A 24361-nucleotide genomic window follows, 5' to 3' on the forward strand; every position below is an offset into this window, starting at 1 on the left:
GTGGCTTACCTAAGGCAACAAAAACAAGACAGACTGCCTGCAGGCTTGCAGTTTAAGACACAACATAAAAGCAAAAATGGAGACGGAGGAGGGAGAAGTCAAGAAAACCGAGGTGCAGTTCTTAAAGTTACATGGTAGTTCCTATAATGACTAGCTGGAATTCAGAATGTTTGGGGATTGGTGTAGCCCTGATGCTCGACTCAGATGGAATGGCTGCTGCCAGGTGACGTTGAGGACGAGAGGAGCCTGATGTAGTTAGTTTGTCTGCAGAAGCGCCAGCTTCTCCGGAGGAATGAGGGGTCCTGACGTTGCAAGGAGACAGGGGGCAGAGCTGAACGCCCTCTCAAAATTGAGGGGGCCCAGCTTCCTCAAAAAATATGTTCAGGGTGCCAAGACTGCCTCGGACCCTAGCAGTCGGCACCTATGCTTCTCTGCATATTTATTTGCTGGTTGTAAGGCAGTTAAAAGGGATGCGGGTGGCGCTGGGGGTTAAACCACAGAGCCTCGGACTTGCCGATCAGAAGGTCAGCGGTTTGAATCCCCGCGACGGGGTGAGCTCCCGTTGCTTGGTCCCTGCTCCTGCCAACCTAGCAGTTCGAAAGCACGTCAAAGTGCAAGTAGATAAATAGGTACTGCTCCGGCAGGAAGGTAAACAGTGTTTCCATGCGCTGCTCTGGTTTGCCAGAAGCGGCTTAGTCATGCTGGCCACATGACCCGGAAGCTGTACGCCGGCTCCCTCGGCCAATAAAGCGAGATGAGCACCGCAACCCCAGAGTTGGCCATGACTAGACCTAATGGTCAGGGGTCCCTTTACCTTTAAGGCAGCTAAAGCCTGAGGGACTAGGCAAGCTTGAAGGCCGGTAGTCTGACAACAGCAAGGAGGGTAGACCTAATGACCTAGTGTTTACCAGTATTGCTCAACCTTGGGTCACAGGTGTTACTGGACTACAACTTCCACCACTTAGCCAATGCTCAGGGATGAAGGGGGTTGCAGTCCGGCAGCATCTGAAGACCCAAGGGGAAGAACAGTGGTCTAGACTGAGGGAAGGCAGCAGGTCTGAGGGATTTATGTCACTTGGTGGTGCTATAATGGTCACCTGACTCCCCAGAACAAGAGGCTTATGTGCCTATGCCAGCTGGAACTGTTGGCCATTCCCTTATGTAGCCAGCAGCCTTGGTGGTTCAGGGTACAGAGAGCCTTGTCTATATAGTTCCTGATTCAAGCCCAGTGCTGCTCCCACTAGAGCTATAAAGTTCTTAGGCAGGAATCTCAAGGTCCTGCCTGCCAATCATGTTCTCCCAGTGTTACCACTTAATTTAGCATTATGTCTCTCATTAGCATCTCACCATTTTACCAAACCCCCATTGTTCTGCAAAACACAAATTCTTAGGGTGGTATTCAATGCTAGTCTTATGCAGGGTAGACCCATTGACGTTAATAGGCAAGACTAACCTAGGTTAAATTAATTTCAGTGTTTCTACTCTAGGTAGGACTTAGTTGAATACAACCCTTTGCCATTTTCTTCTTTGGTTCTGTATGGACAAGCCAGAATGAGACAAGAGTGAAGTGTTGGGTTCATACACTTCCCTGTTCTCCTCCTTCCATGCAGCTATGAGGAGGGCTTCACCAGAGCTTATTTTTGCATTTACTGAATCCTGCTTAGCATTATGCCCACACCGGGAATCCTGGTTTAAAACAAACTGATAAGTTTTGACAGGTCAGCTTCAAGCCATTGATTATGAGACTGGCTTATTAAATTAATGGTTTAGCATTATGTGTGAACACAGCCATTGTTTGTTTTAACTATTTATATCTCACCTTTTATGGCATAGGATTAGATGCAGACTAAGCTAGGGCTTATCTACACTTACCTTTTGCCTCACTCTTTCCAGGCACAGGTCCACGCTTAAAAGCTCTGTGTCGGACAGTTTTTTGTTTTTCTTTTGCCATGAGTTTTCCTGGTGAAAACCCTGCTTTTTAATGCTCAGTCAGAGCATATGTCAATTCGGGTTCTCTGCAGATTGACGTTTGCTCCGACTGACCTTCAGAGAGTGGGTTTTCATGGGGAGCAAAAAAGGGGTGCTTGAATACGAAGTTTTAAAGCATGCACCATGCCTGGAAAGAGCAGAGGAAAAATAGGTGTGGAACTGAGGTTCCAGTGAAATCAATAGTGAAAAGTTAATCATCACTTAGGACCTAAGTACAAGAAACCTAGGCTGCAATTCTCTGCTCATTTACCTGGGAGTAAGTCCGATTAAGAGGGACGCGGGTGGCACTGTGGATTAAACCTCAGAGCCTAGGACTTGCCGATCAGAAGGTGGACGGTTCAAATTCCCGCGACGGGGTGAGCTCCCATTGCTCAGTCCCTGCTCCTGTCAACCTAACAGTTCGAAAGCACGTCAAAGTGCAAGTAGATAAATAGGTACCACTCTGGCGAGAAGGTAAACGGCGTTTCTGTGCACTGCTCTGGTTCGCCAGAAGTGGCTTAGTCATGCTGGCCACATGACCCAGAAGCTGTAAACCTGCTCCCTCGGCCAATGAAGTGAGATGAGCACTGCAACCCCAGAGTCGGTCACGACTGAACCTAATGGTCAGGGGTCCCTTTACCTTTAAGTCCTATTAAACTCACTGCAATTTACTTTGATCAATGATTTTCCTGAAAATTAATTCCTGTGCAAATTGCTCTGCATATGGTAGTTTGCATCAGAAAACTTTCAGATTTTTTGCCCAGAATATCTTCTCTGGGCATAACACAAATTCAATATTATATTTTGTATGTTGTCAAACTTACTTACATTATATTATTATAATTATCTGATCAAAGGGCTAACTTTGTACTGGATTCTGTGAGCTGTATTGACTAGATGGTCTCATATTTTTGATTTATGCTTTTTCTGCCCCTAAAGTTTGACAACTTGGTTGCCTGTACCATTTGGCAAATTGTTCACACTTTAGCTGGTATCATGGTGCTAAGAACTTTCCCATTTTTCTTCATAAGTGTCAATTTTGAAGTTTCATTTTATCCTATTATAGGTGAACAAGGCTCATAATTTATGTGTCATACTGACAGGCTACAAATAATAAAGCCTCTTGGACGAAAAAGTAAGAAAATTATTGAGCGTGTTAATAGCAATCTTCAAGAGATTACTTCTCATAAATTTTGTATCAGTGCACCCTCATTTTTAAGAAAGCATAGAAGTCTCTGATTATACATCTGACCTTGATATTGTTTGTGGCATTGACTTCCAGGCTTAGTCTGGTAAAAACAGAAAGCTTGTATTGTAGGCAATACAAGTTTAAATGACAATATATGTGTGTGTTTGTGTGTAATTATTATTACTAAACAGGAGAGGCAAGGTGAGTCTGACCCTAACGAAAACATGGGAGAAAGGACTCTTGTAAATGAAACAGGAAGACTTTCAGAAACAAACCAAATTGTATATTTTGGGACTTGTGATTTATATATGAATGCATATATTTTAAATGCATTCAACACACACTTTTAAAGTACATGTCTTCCCTCAAAGTATCCTGGGAATTGTGGTTTGTTAAGGATACAGTGGTACCTCGGGTTAAGTACTTAATTCGTTCCGGAGGTCCGTTCTTAACCTGAAACTGTTCTTAACCTGAAGCACCACTTTAGCTAATGGGGTCTCCTGCTGCCACCACACTGCCAGAACACAATTTCTGTTCTCACCCTGAAGCAAAGTTCTTAACCCGAGGTAATATTTCTGGGTTAGCGGAGTGTGTAACCTGAAGCGTATGTAACGTGAAGCGTATGTAACCCAAGGTACCACTGTACTGAGAATTGTAACTCTGTGAAGGTGAAAGGACCTTTCTCGGGATTCTCTGGGCAGAGTCACGTGCTTTAATTGTATGGGGTGTATTGCCCAAGTATTGTTTAAATGGAAGTTTTCTGGGTGCAGTCCATAGCCCAGCATTAAAGCACATGCTTTAATTGGAAACAGGAGAGCACAAAGGAATATTTGGTCCAAAGTCATTATTCCATACCAGCCCTTGCGGATCCAGTCCAGAAATAATCTAGGTTTATTAGATTATTTTATCACTTGATTATTTTACTGGATGATATCCAACTTACCCCACCTCCCTAGGTCCAGGATTCTCATGCTAGCATTGTTCATGGGTATCACTGATCTCTGCCAAAGCACAAGGCTTTAGCCTGGGCACAGCTATATCATTGGCGCCTGGAGAATTCCACTTCTGTGTTGGGAGAGGCCGTACACTGGACCTTGCTAGACGTGGGCCAAGGCTTGGCACACCAGCGTGGGTTTCTTCATGTCTTTATCCCAACCCCATGAAAATGTGAGAGAGCAAACATATTCAAGGAAATTATTAAAAAGTTGCACAGAAATCATATTGCATTGGTTCTACCAAACTGAGGTTGAGCGACACATTATGAGTTCCCTATTTCTGTCTGTAGGGGAGACACACCAATGCTAGCATTAAACAATTCTCAAAATTCAGAATAGATATTTAAAAAGTTCTCATGCTTGGCTGGTTGGGGGAAAGCTGGCCTATAGTATGGCTTTTTAGAAACCTTGGTATGTCCTAAATGTTAGTAAACTGGAAAATATACATTTTTGTAATATATGCAAATGACCCACAACTCCCTGCTTCCCCTTTTGAGAAAGCTAGATTTTGGGTTAAACAACAGCATGCATAGAAAAGGTTAGAGCAGCCATTTCTTAGTTAACACCATGAATACAATATTCAAGAGCCCCACCCGACTCCTGCGCCTGGTCTTCCTGAGCCCGGCTGTGAACTATTTTCATTTCAAAGGGTTTTATTCGTTGTATTTTGTTCATTCATTCATGCGCCATCTGTGGTTTTCTCACTTTACTTTCATGTATATTTGGAAGGATTTGGTAGAATGATTGTGATCAGTTAACATTTGATAGCCTGTTGTCATCCAGTTGATTTAGCTTTTAGGTCTGTTTCTTTCCATTAGCTTTTGTCTTCCCATCGTTGCCAAGAGCTTTGCAGAATAGTTTTCACCCTTCGTTTATCTGCCATATTAGCTACTCAACAGGACGGGTTTTAAATTTTATGCTTTTTTCGTTTTGTGGCCATGTTGTCGCTATTAAATCATGTTACGCTGGTGTTAATTTTCCATTCCATAGCTGGATATATGCAAATTTAATTTTGTTCTTAATCCTTGTCACCTGTTTTCTCTCAACACTCTTGAGTAGAACAGTGAGCAGTATGCATTGTTTGAATTTTCCTGCTGCCCTGTAGTCTGAATTTCTGTATCAGATGAAGCATATGAGAAACGGTAGGTCCAGGGAGTTAAGCGTAAACATTGCCAGGACATTCAGATTCTGTATTTACTTTTGTATTGTGATGAATACTGGGCTCTGTCCAGCGACAGGCGACTTCAGTGGATCTGAATATTTAGATTATCTTATTGCTCGGATGTGCTTGTTCTCTGTTTCTCTCTCTCTCTCATCACAGTTTTATAGCTATGCTCCAAAGGGTACCATCCATTGTTTCTAATTTCTGATAATCTTTGTAAAGATTTGATATACACCAACTATACCAAAATATTTTATATGGTCTCACTTCATTTTAATTCTGTTCATCCTGCTTGAAGCCAAGTTCTTTATTAAGCAGAATTCTTTTCATATGTAGGAATCTTTGAGCTTTGATGTAACAGTTTTTTAGAAGGGATCTGGAAAGAGTTGAGCAGTTTTAGATAATGCTTTCAGGGAAAAGGTGACGCTCTAGACCTGGTGCACAATAGATGTATCACAAAGTAGGTCTGTGTAAAATACATTCGCCTACATATATGGAGACATTTACTGGAAACTTGTAAATTGAAAGTGCTTTTGCTCTATAAGAATTTAGAGGATTTGCACATTTTCATTGCTAGATCACTACCTTCAATGAATGGTAGAGGGAAATCTTTATAGTAAAATATGTCACAATATATTTTGAAATGCGAATTTACAAATATGTTTGATATCATATATCTGACAGAAGGATAAATATCGCAATCTAAATTGTTTATTCTTCCATTACAAGTTAAGGCCCTGTGGCATATTAGCGACACTGGGCAGAAAATCAAAGGGCTTGTGTGTGTTATATCAAAGCACAAGGTCACTTTTTAAATAAATGACACTCACAGACTTATTCATGCAGTTGTAAGAAAACGTTTTATTTCTTGAATGTTTTGTAAATTCTGCAATATTTATTTTAATAGAACAAAGCATTTCCTTATTCTGATCCAACGTTCTCTGGCTTGGCTATCTGTGACCTACCTTACACTTGCTGACAACATCACAAGATCAGTTTGTACTTTTTTTCAGAATGGTATATTTTCTCTGCATCAAAAATATAGATGCCCCCAAAACATAGTTGTTTTTATTGATAAACAAAATCCTACAAGGGCTGGCGTGGTTGGAGGGGTTGTGCTATTTCACAAGGGTGCGTGCTATTTTATCCTTTGTTGCCAGAATAGACTTTGAAAAGACTAATCTACATTGTTTGGAGGGCAAAATAGTTTTGAATGAGCAAAGCAATAATACTGACCTCCAGAGGGCTCTGTTATACCATGTTATGCATGGAAGGGGGAAGGGAGTTCTTGGACAAAGCTCCCAACAGTCTGGGCTTAGTCTGGTAAACAGACTAGGAATTGTGGGCAAAGTCCTTTTCCTCAGGCTTTGCACCAAGCATGAGATCAGATGACTCAGTCCGGACTCATTATTTTAATAGCCTACAGCTAGTTCACATAGCAGCGGGGGTCCGCAAAAAAAGGCCAGTTAATTGTTGAAACTCAAACTGGTACATTGTAACTGAGATTAGAGCATTCAGATATATGTATTAATAAAGTTTGTTTGCACAAGCAAGCAGAAAGTATAAAAATGCTGATATTGTAATAGCGAGTAAATAAAACATAGCTTCGCACACATTAAGACCCAATTAAAAAGCATGATTTCATTTGAGAAACGCAAACTGTAAAGGTGACTTATATTTGCCAACTTTACTGCAGCTGTGCTTTACATTAGGAAATTAATTAAAATGGCAATTTATGCATTTTTCCCCACTTACAAGAAGGCCTTCCTAAATTGCGCTGCATATTTTTCCCTTGTATCACTATGTATTATGGTACAGTTGTACAGCACAGTGTATTTTACACTCCTACTTCCTGACCTTTTTTCACTTGAAATAAATTTAAAAAACAACAGCCCCCGATTTACACGATAGTGATGATGAAGCAGATCAAGCAACGCTCAAGGAACTTCCTGCGGTCTGACTCAGACAGAAGGTATTCTTCTTCAAATGGCAGTCCTTTCCTATCACAGCAGATTGTTACAGGTCTTCCAGTAATTCCAGAGGAAGTGGGAAGCAATAGGATTAATTGATTTCTTCAAAGATACATGCCCCAACTATGTTTTCACCTTTTGCTGTGGCTATTTATCATTTTATCTGTATTATGTTTACATTTAAAAGAACTTTGTTGCACTAGCTTGTAAATTATCCAACTTTTACCGTTGAGCAGTTGTGCTTGGGAAAGTTGCGCTTGGGAAAGAATTGTCCAAAGTAAGACAGCGAGTCCATAGAAGGGGTTGGACATGAAACCATAGGAACTGAAGTGTGCTCTGACAAACATACCTCAGTTTATTTGATCCATGGTTATGACGCTAGCAGGACAGATTGCTCTTGTAATACTCATTTTTTAAAAGCCTTATACAGTGGTACCTCAGGTTACATACGCTTCAGGTTACAGACTCCGCTAACCCAGAAATAGTGCTTCAGGTTAAGAACTTTGCTTCAGGATAAGAACAGAAATCGTGCTCCGGTGGCGCGGCGGCAGCAGCAGGAGACCCCATTAGCTAAGGTGGTGCTTCAGGTTAAGAACAGTTTCAGGTTAAGAATGGACCTCCGGAACGAATTAAGTACTTAACCTGAGGTACCACTGTAATAACAGTTGCCACCTTCATAGCATACATCTAAAGCACCAGTTTACCACTTCCCCCTCCCAAAAAAAAAAAAATATCCGGGAGCTGCAGTTTGTTAAAAGTTGTTAGGAGACTCCTATTCCCCTCACAGAGCTACATTTCCCAGACTTCTTTGATAGATACTCATCAATTTAAAAAACAAAACAAAAACAATTTTCAGTAGAAAACTATCATGTCAGAGGGAAGGCTAGACTAAAGGTGACATCTAGGATTTTATGTGCATTTTTTGGGGTGGCGGGAAGGAGTCCTCACATGCACTCTGAAGACAGGCAAGCTTACCATCTCAATGGGAACTTAACAAGTGAGACCGTCAACAAAACATACAGTCATACCTTGGCTCCCAAACACCTTGAGAGTCAAACATTCCGGCTCCCGAATGATTGAAAACCAGAAGTGAGTGGTTTTCGAACATTCTTTCGGAAGCCGAACATCCATTGGGGCTTCCGCAGCTTCTGATTGGCTGCAGCTTCCTGCAGCGAATCAGAAGCCGTGCTTTGGAAGTCAAATGTTTCGGAAGTCGAACAGACTTCTAGAACGGATTCTATTCGACTTCTGAGGTACAACTGTATTGTGAAATGTGGGGGGAAATGCATTTTCCAGCCCCACAGCCAAGAGTCAACGTTATGTGGCAACTGAGCATGCTACCTGTTCTTTGCCCCATTTGGTGGGTTTCCTTCTTTAGTTCCCACACACACGCACCATGGTGAGGTGTGGGGTTTTTTGTACTACTTGCAAACTTTTTTGTTCCCTAAGCCTGCTGATACCTCTGTTCAATGCATGTATAATGTATACCCTCCAATGTTCCTCATGAAAATAGGAACATTTCTCACTCCAACTCACCCTTCTCAACCCCCCCATTTTGGCCACCTACCCCCGAGCGTCTCCTATCAGATGAAGGGCAAGTGCCACCAATGCTACACTCATGCAACACAGCACATACACTCGCCACTTTCCTGAGAAAACCCCTTAATCCTGATTTTATTTTATTTTATTTTATTCATTGGTAGATTTGCACACAAAAAACCACACACCAATAAATAGTTAGAATAGGGGCAAGATTAGATGCGACTGCACAAATGGTTTTTTTAAACAAATCAAGACTCAATGCATTCTGCTCCGCTCCCCCTTTCTTCCCATCCAGGGCAGCCCTGCTCTTTGTCTGACCGTCAGAGCCAGTACAATACAAGGGGCTGGGCCTCAGCAGTGGCAGCCTCACCTGCTGTCCTGCAGCCACTATGAGCTACCCAAGGAAGGAGTTGGGTAGCAATGGCCATGGAGCAGCCATGGAGAGGCAATGGGATGCTCCCTTGCCACTGCTTGGGACAAGTGCCAGCTGCTGCTGCTGCTACTCAAGATTGGCAGCGGCAGCACTGGCAAGGAAAACAGGGACATTCCGGGATCAAATCAAAAAAATTTTATAATATTTTATTAGGTTTTATCAATAAAAAAGTTTGGAAAAATACAAAAACGAAAAAGATACAAAATTACAAAATACAAAAATACAGACATTAAACACACAAAAAAGAAGAAAAAACACATATAAAAGAAAACAAAAATTCCCTCTTTCTTAATTTCTCATCTTTAGTTAACTTATTTTCCTGACTTCCTCAGGTCTCCCATTTTTGTATCCCTTTTCAAAATTGGTTCAGCAAATTCATGTCCTATTAATTTATCTATTATTAATCCCATCTTACATTTTACCTTGTTGCTAGAACCCCTTCAATTCATTTCAATGTCATCAGCATTCAAAAAAATTACAATATTTCTGCAAATAAGTTTTAAATTTCCTCCAATCTTCTTCCACCAACTCTTCTCCCTGGTCTCGGATTCTGCCAGTCATCTCCGCCATTTCCATATAGTCTATTAGTTGCATCATTCCGGGATCAAATCAGAAGCTGGGATGGCTTTCATAATTCTGGGACTGTCCCTAGAAAACCGGGACACTTGAAGGGTATGTATAGCCTTACAGTGGTGCCCCGCAAGACGAATGCCTCGCAAGACGAAAAACTCGCTAGACGAAAGGGTTTTGTGGTTTTTGAGCTGCTTCGCAAGACGAATTTCCCTATGGGCTTACTTCGCAAGACGAAAACGTCTTGCGTTTTTTGCAAGTTTGTTTCCTTTTTCTTAACACCGTTAATACAGTTGCAACTTGACTTCGAGGAGCAACTCATAGAACGCGGTGTGGTAGCCTTTTTTGAGGTTTTTGGTGATTTTTGAAGCTTTTCCAAAACTTTTCCGACACCATACTTCGCAAGACGAAAAATTCGCTAGACGAAAAAACTTGCAGAACGAATTAATTTCGTCTTGCGAGGCACCACTGTACTTTGGCTACATAAGGACCCATGATTTGAGAAATGAGTTTCCCATTGGTGTGTGAGATTCATCAGTGTTTTTCTCCTTTGGAAGTACCATGTTATTAAGAAGACTGATCATTTTGCCTGTAACACTAAGCACAGAACTGAAGCTTTTGTGTGTGGTATTCATTTCATACGTAACTGTTGTTTAATGTGTAAACGGGGGTCTCAGAACTGTTCTCAGAACCCTTAACAAACTTATAGTTACCAGAATTCTTTGGGGGAAGCCGACTGTTTAGAGTGGTATCATGATGTGTTAAATGTATGGTATAAATGTGGCCTTAAAGTCAAATCATTGTTCTAAATCTAGAAGAAATCAAGGCCAAGCAATTCTGTATTCAAAAATGCTCTGCTGCTGCTTTTTTTAAGAAGAATGACAGGCATCTTATCTAAGAAGCTTATGGTTAAAAATAATTTGCTGAGTGGCAGATGAATTATGAAGCTGACATGCAGAGTGTGAAGACTGACAACGTGAAAGAAATTAGGCAATGTCTTGAAAAATAGTATGCATTTTGGTTAATTGGATTTCCTGTATATCCTCTTGATATATTTATATCTCCTGGTTCAATCTACATATATTTATGACTCCTTCTGTGCCAGGTAAATTTAATGTCTCATAAAATGCCTGCGCTTTTTTTAAAAAGTTGTACGTTAATAGTTATCTGTTTTATAGTGCTGCAAACTTACCCCCTTAGCACAGTGTATCGTTTGCTTTGAAAATGAACACCGAAATGAAGTAGCTTTGATAATCTGCTTGTACCAGTCATGACTTTGGGGTACAGCTACAACATAAGGATATACAGATATGCAGGACTTGTGCATGCCATCTCAGTATGAATAACAGAGGCCATTTTGAAAAAATGCAGTTTAGACTTCATCTCATAACATGCCAAAACATGAATTCTGTGGGTTCATCTCCTGCTAAGCTGGGCCTGTTGGTCATGCTCATCTATTTCAATGGGTTTACTTTGCGTGAGACTAACACTGGAATACGACCCTATGTTTGGATTAGCAACAAACTTCCTGTTATGTTCCTATAGTGGGAACAAAGGCTCATGGTGCAGTCCTAAGAACACTTACTTGAAAGTAGAGCCCACGGAATAAAGTAGAATTTACTTTTGAGTAAATAAGCATAGTGTCAGGCTATGTGTTGTGGAAATCACAAGCAGCAGCAGTATATTGTAGCAGCCTTCCGTTTTCAAGGTGGCTTACTAGGTTATTTTCTGCTTTGAGGAAGTACTCTTCATGTCACCAAAGATAGAATTTCCTGGGTATTTCGTTAAGCCCTGGGATTGTGCAGTCTTTGTCCTACCTAAGCAGACTTCAGACGTCTATTCTTCTTCAGTTTCCTGCTCTGTGCTGAGTCAGGCTCTCAAGTTGACCCACCAGCCTGCTCCTTTCAGCCTCTATCTCACACATCTTGAGGGGTCAGCATAACTTTTCTTGTTCTTGCAAGGATTACGCCCAGACATTCCACTTGCTAAGACAAGGTTCGGCCCTTCCAGCAGTTTCCACTCTTCGATTTTGAAATTTCCTCTCAATTAAATTAATTTTTTATGTATTTATTTTATTTTATTTTTTAAAGTTTGGCAGAGAAATCCAACTCTGCTGAGCTGGGGGTTGCTCTGCTGGGCTGGATGGAAGTGTCTCTCTTGTGAGCTCTGTCAACCTCTGCTGCCTGCAGAGTGATGCCTCCTAGAACAGAGCTTCCCATTTTGCCAGCCAAACATGTGGCGCTTTCTGGATGTGGGTGAGGCTTTTGTGATGGTATGAGGCCTAATGTGGTCCTGATCACAGCTCTGCTCTGCTGGGCTGGATGGAAGTGTCTCTCTTGTGAGCTCTGTCAACCTCTGCTGCCTGCAGAGTGATGCCTCCTAGAACAGAGCTTCCCATTTTGCCAGCCAAACGTGTGGCGCTTTCTGGATGTGGGTGAGGCTTTTGTGCTGGTATGAGGCCTAATGTGGTCCTGATCACAGCACCAGCTGCCATCGCCCTAGTGCTTTATAAAGCTTTGTAGGCCTAGTGGAGGAAAGACTGGATTGCCCCTGAAATCTTTTCCCTCATGAGCTTTGCACTCTTAAGCTTCTTTCATGTCACTGAATAGGAGCGGTGCAGTCTGGAATAAATTAAGCAATTAATGGCGTGCTTCAAAATATGTTTTAAATACAGCATAAATGCATTTAATTAAAGAGATATTGCTCTGTCCAGCCCAATAATGTGCAATACATCTTTTAAAGATTTTTACTATTATTATTACTGTACAATACACTAAGGCATCTGAACTATGTTACAAGAGGATGTGGAATGAAATATAAGCGTCCATAAAGCTATTTCCTATTATTAAGCAGTAACACATCAAGTATGTATTGTTAGCAGCAAGTGACAACTGGTTTGTTAATTAATGATCCAAAGCAAAAGCAAGGCTGATGAATGCCCTAACAAGCTAGCTGTTAACTGCTGTGAAGGTGAATTCTGGGATGATAATTGCTACATTAAACTGTACTCAGTGGTTTATTGCACCATTTTTATTCAGCCTTTTGAAAAATTAGTCTGGGCAAGCTAATAACTGCACCACCACCCCTCCCTGCAGCAGCCAGAATAGAAGACATTTCTTCTAGTTGATGCAGCGGTCCATATGAAATGGGTTGTTGTCAGTAATTAATGACAAGTTTGGTAATTAACTGCTGAAAGGTAGACAGAAGGTAGTTAGCATTGTAAGAGGACATGCTTGAAAGGGTTATCCCCACTTGGAAAAAGCTTCATCTGGAGAGGTAACTGCAGGAGGAAAACAGAGCACAAAGGAATGGCTGGCTCCTTAATATCTGGAGTAATTTGTTTTCCTGGCAATTGATTAACTTTTGGCTTTAATGGATGGCTTGATGGTTACATTATCTAGTTTGTGTAATCTATCAGCATTATTTTTTGAAAGAATTGTGTTTTGCGTCTAGAACATTTAGTTTCGCCTAGTTACTTAATGGCTGCCCATACATTGGGACGCTGCACTGTTACACATTAAATTGTCCTGTAACGTATCCTATGGAGAAAAGGTCATTCAGAAAGGAATTCTTGTGGTTGTTGAAAAACTAGATAGCAAATGAGTGTAGTGATCACAATCTGTTGGTGTATTATTATAGCATGATTGAAAAAGAGAAGATTCATGTTTTCCCATAGAAGTCAAATGGAAACCATGGTGTCTTGTGGGAGAAAGTGAAGCTATGAGATGCTACTTGAGATGGAGAAAAGCCAGGCCTCTGTCCTTGCCACAAAATATAGCAAGGGTGGGGAACCGTATTCAGCCCAAGACCCGCATTCCCACCTGGGCAAGCTTCTGAGGGCCACATGCTTGTGGTGGTAGGTGGGGCAAGAGGCAAAAGTGGGGAAAGCAATGGTGCAAATGTTGCCTCTGTACCAGATGCTAGTGTCTGCACACACTCCTTTCTATCTTCTATCCAGGCAGCCAAGAGGCCTTATCAGTTCAATAACATATCCCAACCAGGCAGAAACCCTGGAGGAGGGTATGCAGTAGGGCTGGTGAGAGGTGTGGCCTGTGGAGGGAGCGTATGGTCAAGAGACTCCCAAGAGGCCCTGACTACTACTACTACTAATAATAATGCCCTGCCCATCTGCCTGGATTTCCCCAGCCGCTCTGGGTGGCTTACAGTACATATAAAAATATAGTAAAATGTCAAACTTTAAAAACTTCCCTATACAGGGCTGCTTTCAGATGTCTTCTAAAAGGTCAGATAGTTGTTTATCTCTTTGATATCTGAAGGGAGGGCGTTCCACAGGGAGGGTGCCCCTACCGAGAAGGCCCTCTGCCTGGTTCCCTATAACCTTGCTTCTCACAGTGAGGGAACCTCCAGAAGACCCTTGGAAGAGGACTTCAGTGTTTGGGCTGAGTGATGGGACTCCTCAGGCCCCTGCACTTGAGGCTCCAGAGCCCTGATATATAGGGATCCATTCCTCATCCTTCAAAGTCCCACCTTCTCCACTGTCATTCTTGGCTTCTTGCGTGATGGCCTCCCTCACAGAACATCAGAACCACACACACACACACACACACACACAGTGGTACCTCAGGATGCGAACGTGATCCGTTCCGGAGCCCCGTTCACATCCCAAACAGAACGCAAGATGCAACGGTGTGTCTGCGTGTGCGTGGGTCGCGTTTCGCCCCTACCGCATATGTGCATGACGGCATTTTGAGCGTCTGCGCATGTGCGAGCGGCGAAACCCGGAAGTAACGTGCTCCGTTACTTCCAGGTTGCCGCAGAGCACAACTCGAACACGCTCAACCCGAAGCGCATTCAACTCGAGGTATGACTCTGTGTGTGTGTGTGTGTGTGTGTGTGTTGCGATGAGGAGCTACCTCAGTACCATCAGAAACTTAAGTGGAGAAGTAATGTATTGGTAATGCCCGTTTTTTACTTTCCACTTTAGTAAGTGCAGCTTTACTGTAAGACAAATCCCCTTAATATAACCAGGGCAATCCACAAGCAACTTAAAACAGCATGCTTGTATTTAAAATAGTATGGCTTGAATGGTTTGCATTTCACAGACAGTTATGTGGCCCCCCAGGGTATATCCAGTTCCCTTCTCTTCTCTGAGTCCTGCTGGTAGTTTTCTTTATCCATCTCCCTTCACTTCCCCGCAACTGGAACATGTTTAACTCTCACCAGGGATACAGCTGAGACAGCAATGGGAGTAGAACTGTAGAACTAACAGAACACAGGAGTTGACATCATCATTATGTCACAATGGCTCAGGGAGCAGGTGTCTAATAGTGGGTCACAAAGCAGGAGAATAGCAGTGGTGAAATGTGAAGGGAATCTTTGTATGTCAATTCTCATTTTTTTAGAAATGAGTGTCCAGTTGACAGTTTATAAGCCCTTTTGTAAAATGCATTTATCTTCTAGTTCAGCACCCTGTCTGATGCAGCGCTGCTTTTTTTAGGCGGGCCGAATCACCCCCTTTAATTAACTTTGCAAATGTCGCATGTATAACATGCTAAAAACTGCCACCCGCCTGTATCTGTGTGAGACCCCATAGCCTGTGCTGCACTTATGTCACAGAATCTCAGTGGTGGTTTTAAATGATTGGAGTACATATGCCATGAATCAAAAACTGCAAGTGATACAGAATCATAGAGTTGGAAGGGACCCCAAGGGTCATCAACCCCCTGCATTGCAGGAATCTCAGCTAAGGCATCCATGACAGATGACCATCCAACCTAAGCTTTACAACCTCCAAGGAAGGAGAGAGTACAACCTCCAAGGGGAGACCATTCCATGGTCCAACAGCAATTACTGTCAGAAAGCTCTTCCTGATCTTTAGTCGGAATCTCAGCTCAAGTCCTGGCGACTTGTGGAAGCCACAGCTTCAGAAACATAAGCAAGTGTTTGTACTGACTGTTCAGCGCTCCTGTTTCACAACGATTTTCCTCTTACCCATTGGCACCGCCATTGTTGCAGGTTTATGACTGATGCAGCGCGGCGAGAGCAGGAATCCCTGAAGAAGAAAATCCAGCCTAAACTCTCCCTGACTCTGTCAAGTTCGGTGTCCCGGGGAAACGTATCTACTCCTCCACGCCACAGCAGTGGGAGCCTTACTCCGCCAGTCACGCCACCCATTACCCCTTCCTCGTCATTTCGTAGCAGCACACCCACAGGTAAGAGGAGTTGGTTTCGTAGCATTGAGCGGTTGCAGTGTACCATTGAAAGATTCAGTAGTTTGGCATGCAGCCATAAAGAAGGGCATGTTGTGATTTCTATTTTCTACTGGGAAATAAATCTCATGTGTGTTACGGTCAGATTCTGTTTCGTGAACCAAAATGGGGTTCCCGACAGGTGTGACTGGGCTTCTGTTTGGTTTTTGTACCTAATTTATCTACAGTGGTACCTCAGGTTACAGGCGCTTCAGGTTACAGACTCCGCTAACCCAGAAATAGTACCTCAGGTTAAGAACTTTGCCTCAGGATGAGAACAGAAATTGTGCTCCGGCAACGCGGCAGCAGTGGGAGGCCCCATTAGCTAAAGTGGTACCTCAGTTTAAGAACAATTTCAGGTTAAGAACGAACCTCCAGAACAAATTAAGTTCTTACCCTGAGGTACCACTGTATTGTCATTTTGTTAATTGCAGTGCAACGTGAAGTAAGGGAAACGGAGCAAAATGGGTTGTGTAGAATCTGAAAAAAGGGGAATCTCATACTAAACTTGGGAAGAGATGAAAAAGTGATGTTCCTGTTGCCGTTTGTCCCTGTAAAATCAGTGCAACTTATATATATATATAAATTATATGCCTTGCTGAAATAAAAAAAAGTGTGTATTGTGAGGGCACCTGGCTAATGTTCCAAAGTATAGGTGCTGCCACACAAAAAGATACCGTAGATTCTCTGGAATTGCAACATGAGCTTTATATGGTGCTTGTAAAAGTGCAAGTTCGTTGGGTCCTACATTTTAAATCTTTGGATGTTAAATATTTGTGTGTGTTTAAAACAATAGCATTTCCAAATTGATTTCCATAATATTAATATGGTTTTATATTAAACATATTTCTGACGTTCTTAAGAATCTTTGCATATAACTCATTTTTAAATGAAAGAAGCTACTGAGTATGGCTGAGAAATAATGACCCCATATTTTTTGTTTAATTAAACCACTTTCTGAGTTGTATGGATTTATTTGAAACCCATAATCCCTGGACCTTTCATACTTGCAATAGATTTTTTTTTTTAATGAATTATATTCAGTAAAACTAGGTAACTAATATCGGCCTGGTATGAGTTTGTGGTCCACTCGTAAATCGTGAACCAATAGTTTAATGCTGCCTTCTATGTTCTCAGTGACTCTCCTTTTTCCACAAAATGCTTTTCAATGTTTTGTTTAAAAACCTCTCCTTCTGCTTTTTTGTTTTTTTAAAAAATGGCTCTTGGCCGCCTTTCCCCCATTTATTCTGTTTCGCAGCGTGTGCAGATCATCTGTGCTTTCCAACTCTGCATTTTAAAAACCTCTCATTGTACTTTCTGTTCTTTAAAAAAATGCCTTTTGGCCACCCTTATTCAGTTTTACAATGTGCATATATCTTTGCTTTCCAAGTCACCTTGCCTACTTGTGTGGCAGGTGTAAATGACGGGGGCCCACCCTGATAGCAGAAACAGAATAGCATGTTTGGCTAGACATATCTCAAACAACTCATCAATCATTAAACTTGAAAAGGAGATGGGGAGTCAAATTTCGGCAATTGCTCCCTTTTTTTTTTTACTTTAAACTGTGCAGACCCCTGCAGCGCTGGTTCTGACTTACAAAGTGTTAAATGGCTTGGCTGCTGTGACTGTACCATGTCCCTTTGAGAACACCTATATGATGCCATAATATGGACACATACATTGGTACTCTCACTGGCTAGATCACATTTATTTTTAAAATTAGCATCCCATCATTTAATTTAAAGATTTCCAGGGCAGCTTACAATATTGAAAACAGCGTAAGGAATAATAACACTACAGCCTTAAAACAGCAACAAAACAACACAGGAGGTAAATAGGTTTTTTAAAAAAGCTTTAAAACAGTATTTAAAAGTTAAAAGCTTGGGGGGGGAGGTCTTTGTCCAGCCTAATGGCTATATTTTGCAGTTTGTGATCAGTCTTTAAAGGCAGCCACATGTACAGCGCATTACATCTGTCTCACTGGAATGGTGCTCCATGCAGCTGATGCCACTTGAGATTCCAGCAATAGTGTGAACCAGATCCTTCATTGGGAGTGCAGCCGAATCCTGAACAACTGAAACACTCACCTCCCTGAGCAGATGAACCACCCTTCAATGATACCTGAGTTCTATCAGGATTGGGCTTCAGTTTATTGATCCTCATCCAGTCCACTACTGATCTCAGACCTTCCTTTAGGACTCTCCTGCTAAATTCCCAGATACTTTCACTCAGTGATTCCATAAGCATATTAAGAACTATGGAGAACATGATGGATCCCTGTGGAACACCAGCATAAATGCCATGGGGGCAAACAGGAGACCCCCACATCTCCTCTTCAATCACCACCCCATAGAAGCCAACTCCTAGGGACTGAGGTCCCTCTGCTGCCCCCCGATAAAATATTTGAGGGGGCTGCTCCCCCAGTTGATGGGCATTGCCACTCAAATGGTGTCAGGCTTCAAGGACTAGTTTCCTCCCCCCTTTTGGCAGTAGATAAGCAAAACAAAGTAAAAACAGTCTCTTACCATTTAGAGATTTTAATGAGCACAGCGAGAGAACAAAGCAGCCATTCCTTGGGCAAAGGTGCTCCCAGTTAAGGATCCCACCCACTTCCTCCCTAGTCATCCACGTAACTTCCGCGTCTTGCAACCTGATCTCACAACCACTTTGCTTTCTGTGCTTGTCTGCTTATCTGCTTGTGGTGACCTTAGGCTGGGCAGATGTATGCTTTCCAGCGAGAGAGAGTCTGTTAGCTCTCTCTGTCCCAGTCCTTCTCCTAGCTGTTCACTACCCGGTTCTTCCCAGCTTCTGTCTTCTGGACTATGTCCCTCTGCAAACCACTGTTCCAAATCTATACTGTACCACTGCTCCTGTGAAGATTCAGGATCCTCCACAGCACGGTCCCTGACAGAGTGTGTGCACCGCATCTTGTGATCAATTACCGTATTTTTCGCCCTATAGGACGCACTTTTTCCCCTCCAAAAAGGAAGGGGAAATCTGGGTGCGTCCTATGGGGCGAATGCAGGCTTTCGCTGAAGCCTGGAGAGCGAGAGGGGTCAGTGCGCACCGACCCCTCTCGCTCTCCAGGCTTCAGGAAGCTCTGCACAACCCTCGGGAGACCTGCTCCGAGGGTTGCGCAGAGCTGCCTGCAGTCCCCGGCCACCCCGGCTCCCGGTGGCCGCGCAGAGCTGCGCTGATCCCGGGACGGCAGGCAGCTCTGCACCGCCACCCCCAGTGGGGCGCTAAGTCCCGCCCCGCTCCGAATGGCGGTGCAGAACTGCCTGCCGTGCCGGGATCAGCGCACTTCTCCCCATCGCCAGCCCCACAAGCTCGGGGGACAGCGGGGAGGCAGAGCGTGCCTTCCCACTGTTCCCCGACCTGGTTCTTCCAGCCCCGCACCTGGGGGGGAAATAAAATTTTTTTTCTTTATTTCCCCCGCCCAAAAAAAACCTAGGTGTGTCCTATGGGCTGGAGCGTCCTATGGGGCGCAAAATACGGTACGTGGGGTGGGACTCACCTGTCCCCTGCCCAATATTTTATTCCAAGTTTGCACCCCTGAGCCTTCCTGATAAGAGAGAAAAAGCTAGGCCTCCTATTTCCAACCCAGCAGCCTACCATGTTTATGATGGTATCAGAAGCTGACCCAGGAGTATTAGTAGGGTCACACGCCCACTGTCTTTCTCTTAATAGAGGGCATCTGTCAAGGCCAAAATGGGTCTGAAAACAGATTGAAATGGATCCAGAAAATTAGCTGCGCCTAAAAGTGGCTGGAGTTGTATTCCTACTTGAGTAGTTTGCCCAGGAAAGGGACATTTGCATTTATGGAACAAACTCTTTGACACTTGTCACCGTCAAAGCATCTATATCTTTCCTAAATGTCCTTTAGAAGCGCTTTTGGTCCACCTCCTTTCGGTCTGGTTTTCCGTGCCACAATATTTAAGGGGGGGGGGCTTTGGTCTCTGGCTTACAATGTGGGCAGAACAGGCAATACATGCACCTGGATCTTGTGATGGGTGTGTTGTGAAGACATTTAGCTTTGGCTAAGTTGCTATATTTCAGCCTCAGTTTCTCATCTTGGAAGCATGGTGGCTTACCTACCACAGAAAAACCCTATCTGTGACTTGACCTTCAAGAACTGGGTGGGCTAGAAGAGTAAAATAAATAAGGCCAGCATTTCCATTCTCTTGCTGCAAAATTATTATTTATTTTACCCTGCAAACTATTCCCAATCATTTGTGTCATAAATAAAGTTCTTAAAATAAGCATAAACATATGTCCTTCCACTCAGCCGGAGCCATAATGCTCAGGGCTTTGTTAGTGCAGTGTCTTATTGGACACGTACTGTTTTTTATATATCTAAAAAATGAGCTCCCTATGTTTTCTTGAAAAAGCGGAGTTTATTTTTAATTTGGGCTAGCTCACTAAATTAGGTGCTCTCCTACAGAACAATTTGTACCAGTAATAAGAGAGTAGTAATATGAAACTTCATTAAATAGTTCTTTTATTTAATCTTCGCATACAGCTGGGCTGGCTGCCACTTTTTTACAGGTGAGTTATGGAGTGTGCCAAATACCAAAGTGTGAATTAACAAAGTGGTGTTTAGATTTGGGGGAGAAAATGTTTTGCATGTCCATACTCTTAATTGCACTGGTAGAAGCAGCCGCTTGCCTATTATTTGGCTACCCTAAGCAAATTAAAACTGATTGCCTATATGAGTCAAAAGGAATTCTTTTGAAAATAAGCATGTGGTTAGTCAGTGTATGTGTAACGTGCAGGCACCATAACCTCTCGTTTCAAATGTAAACCACAGAACATTCCTGATAGACTAGGGACTTTGTTGTGCTCTTCCCTGGCTCATGTAGAAAATACAGACACATCACCTAAAATGTTATAATTTCAAAAATATATATATGTACATGCAGCGGTACTTGAATCCAGCCTAATTTAGTTGAACTTGGGCCCTATTGAAATCACTATACAGTGGTACTTTAGTTCTCAAACTTAATATGTTCCAGAAGTCCGTTCCAAAACCAAAACGTTCCAAAACCAAGGCACACTTTCCCATAGAAAGTAATGCAAAATGGATTAATCAGTTCCAGACTTTTAAAAACAACCGCAAAAACAGCAATTTAACATGAATTTCACTATCTAACGAGACCATTGATCCATAAAATGAAAGCAATAAACACTGTACTGCAGTCACATAATCAATCAATCAATCAATCAATCAATAAGTAGCTGAACTGGGGTCCACACAGTCACAAAAACAAAACAAAAAGAGCCACAAAGACAAAAATGCAAAATAAATAGCAAAAACAGACAGACCTCAGCGTAACACTCAAAACAGAAGTGTGGCACTCAAAATGGAGCACATTTGGCTTCCGAAAAAGTTCACAAACCAGAACACTTGCTTCCTGGTTTCCAAGTTGTTGGAGTTCCAAGGTATTTGAGAACAAATGTACCACTGTAAAATGTAAGATTTAACTTATGTCACCTTCATTTCAGTGGGACTTAAGTACAGCTAACTTAATCTGGGTCTATCCCAGAAAGCAAGTCAACTAAAACTAAGGCAGGTACAGTGGTACCTCAGGTTACATACGCTTCAGGTTACATACGCTTCAGGTTACGGACTCCGCTAACCCAGAAATAGTCCTTCAGGTTAAGAACTTAGCTTTTGGATGAGAACAGAAATCGTGCTCCGGCAGCGCGGCAGCAGCAGGAGGCCCCATTAGCTAAAGTGGTGCTTCAGGTTAAGAACAGTTTCAGGTTAAGTACGGACCTCCAGAACGAATTAAGTACTTAACCCATTGTTTTTCTGGGGGACGCAGGGGAACGCATACCCCTAAACATTTTGTGAATCTTTGTACTTTTGTCCATTTACTGTATTTGTTTTTCCGGATTTGAATTATAAAATGGTGATTTTCTTGAGTCAAAATGAAAGTACCCCTAAACATTTTTTTAAGGGGAAAAAAGTACTGCCAATATCACAAGATATCAATATATCACCCAGCCTTAACCACCACCAGTAAATAGATCCATAAGCTTTTCTGATGGGGAGAGTAAAAAGGGATCAACTCCTCTGGCCAGACTGCATTTGCACATACACAAATGACTGGTGAAAGCTTCTTGAAAAGTAATATGGGAAGAGGCTTCAAAACCCCTTCCTCTCCCCATACAGTGGTACCTTGGTTTAAGAACAGCTTAGTTTATGAACAACTTGGATTAAGAACGCTGCAAACCCAGAATTAGGTGTTTTGGTTTGTGAACTTTGCCTTGGAATAAGAACATGTTTCACTTCCTGTTGAGTGTGTTCCATTTGTAAATTGAGTCCCCCGCTGCTATGGAAAAGCACACCTTTGGTTTAAGAACACTTTGGTTTAAGACTTCCGGAACGGATTAAATTTGTAAACCAAGGTACCACTGTAATAGGATTTGAGCTGGACAGAAGGTGTGAAACTTGCATGATAAATGTTCTTCACATTTCCTTCCATGCTTCAAAGTGAATGAATTCTAAGCCTCTCTCTTTGTGTGGACTTCAAATAAATTAAATACTTTTAATGGTTAGAGAGCAGCGGGGGCGGGGGGGGGCAGAATGGTGCAGAGTTAAAATAGACGTAGTTGGTCATCCTTTTGTTGTTTTCCTGACATAATCCATTTGTTAGATTTTGTTGTTATTTGTAATGCCATTGCTGGATCTCACCTAATTCTGTTAATATATTAAAGCACTGATGGACAACATGTGTGCTGAGCCTGGCTCTGTGCAAGCCTCCTGTGATTCTGGGATTTTAGGTTTCCTGCCACCTGGTAGGTCGGCTCCCTGCCGGCTGTGTGAAATCTAACTTTGTAGGAAGGTAGTTGGAGGAAGCACTGCATCAAACAATTACAAGAACATAACCTTCCCTTCTTATCTACTCCGCCTGAGGCTATTTTCTTATTTAATCCTGCCTTTTTATTGTTCTTTACTGTTGTTTCCCTTTCCCTCGTTCATAGTATCCTTGCTGTGCCACTGAAGTAAAATCTGGACATGATGACAAGAGTTGCTGCATTGCAGGCTTCCTTTCTCAATGCCAAATCCTTTTTTCAGTAGCAAACCCCAGTGGCTTGGTAATTAGTTGTATGGGAATTTTCACAGTAACCTCCCCAAGGAGCAATTTCACCAAAGAGTAACCCTCTTGTCTAGACCAAGCTCATAAAGTCATCACTCGTTGTGATTTCCATTCTACAAAGCTGCAGCAGAAATATGGCCTTTCGTCTTAAGGTGCCTTTCAAGCATGTATATACCTCCATGCAGCAAAACTGCTGATGTAGCCCTTATGGAAGACGTATACATGTTGCCGGGGTGCCTAGAAAGGTGTGGTCCACTGTTGTTGTGTTTTACTCTTTCTTTCCATAAAATAGCACTGTTGCTATGTGCCATTTCCATTACAGTGGTACCTCGGGTTACATACGCTTCAGGTTACAGACTCTGCTAACCCAGAAATAGTACCTCGGGTTATGATCTTTGCTTCAGGATAAGAACAGAAATTGGGCTCCGGCAGCGCAGCAGCAGGAGGAGGCCCCATTAGCTAAAGTGGTGCTTCATGTTAAGAACAGTTTCAGGTTAAGAACGGACCTCCGGAACAAGTTAAGTATTTAACCCGAGGTACCACTGTATACTGTTTGTCTAGTGCGCATTATTTACAGTTGCTGCAACAGGGAAGATTAAGAACATCAGCTGTGAATAATAACATATTAGCACAGTAGCCAAAGTTTTATCTCTGTGTACTTTAAAGTCCACTTCAGTATAACTCTAGTATCAAGATAAGCCTTTTAGCTCTATATAAGCAGCACATACCAGCACAAAAGTCTGTATCAGTATCTTTTGTCTATTTCAATCCAATGCAGACTTCACCATTCTGGTTGATCTCAGTTAGTGAATTGGGATATACGGGCTCAGGTGGTCTTTAAAGTATCCTTTAAGGTATACAAGACCTAGAACCTGGCCCAGCAGTGTATGAACAGCCAGTGTTTTGTCCATTTTAATCCAATACAGATTTCAACATTCAGCCATCATAAATGATGTTACAATGTGTTTTAGGATCAAAAAGAAAGCCAATTAATGTATTGGTGCAATGAAGTACCTCGGTGTTTGAAAAATGCAGATCAAAGAACACTAGTTCATATTCATAAAGTATTTAAAAGGTCTCATTTTGTGATCAGTGAAAACCTGGTGGTAAGATCATTTAGTTTAGTGCACTGACTTCTTCTATAACTGTGTAGATGCTATGTTTCAGATGTTTGAAAAATGAAAGGCTGGCATTCCATTTCTAACCATTTTTTCACT

General features: G+C 42.3%; 1 protein-coding gene across 1 annotated transcript in view; it reads left to right on the top strand.

The window, feature by feature from the left end:
• Positions 1-24361, top strand: part of JAZF1 (JAZF zinc finger 1) — a 119529-nt gene that overhangs the window by 82446 nt on the left and 12722 nt on the right. Inside the window, exon 3 of the mRNA XM_082193555.1 lies at positions 15806-16002. Within this exon, the coding sequence (XP_082049681.1) occupies positions 15806-16002 (197 nt within the window). The remainder of the gene's footprint in view (positions 1-15805; positions 16003-24361) is intronic.

Source organism: Podarcis vaucheri, assembly GCF_965113315.1.
Source record: "Podarcis vaucheri genome assembly, chromosome: 12".
In the NCBI taxonomy this organism is placed as follows: domain Eukaryota; kingdom Metazoa; phylum Chordata; class Lepidosauria; order Squamata; family Lacertidae; genus Podarcis; species Podarcis vaucheri.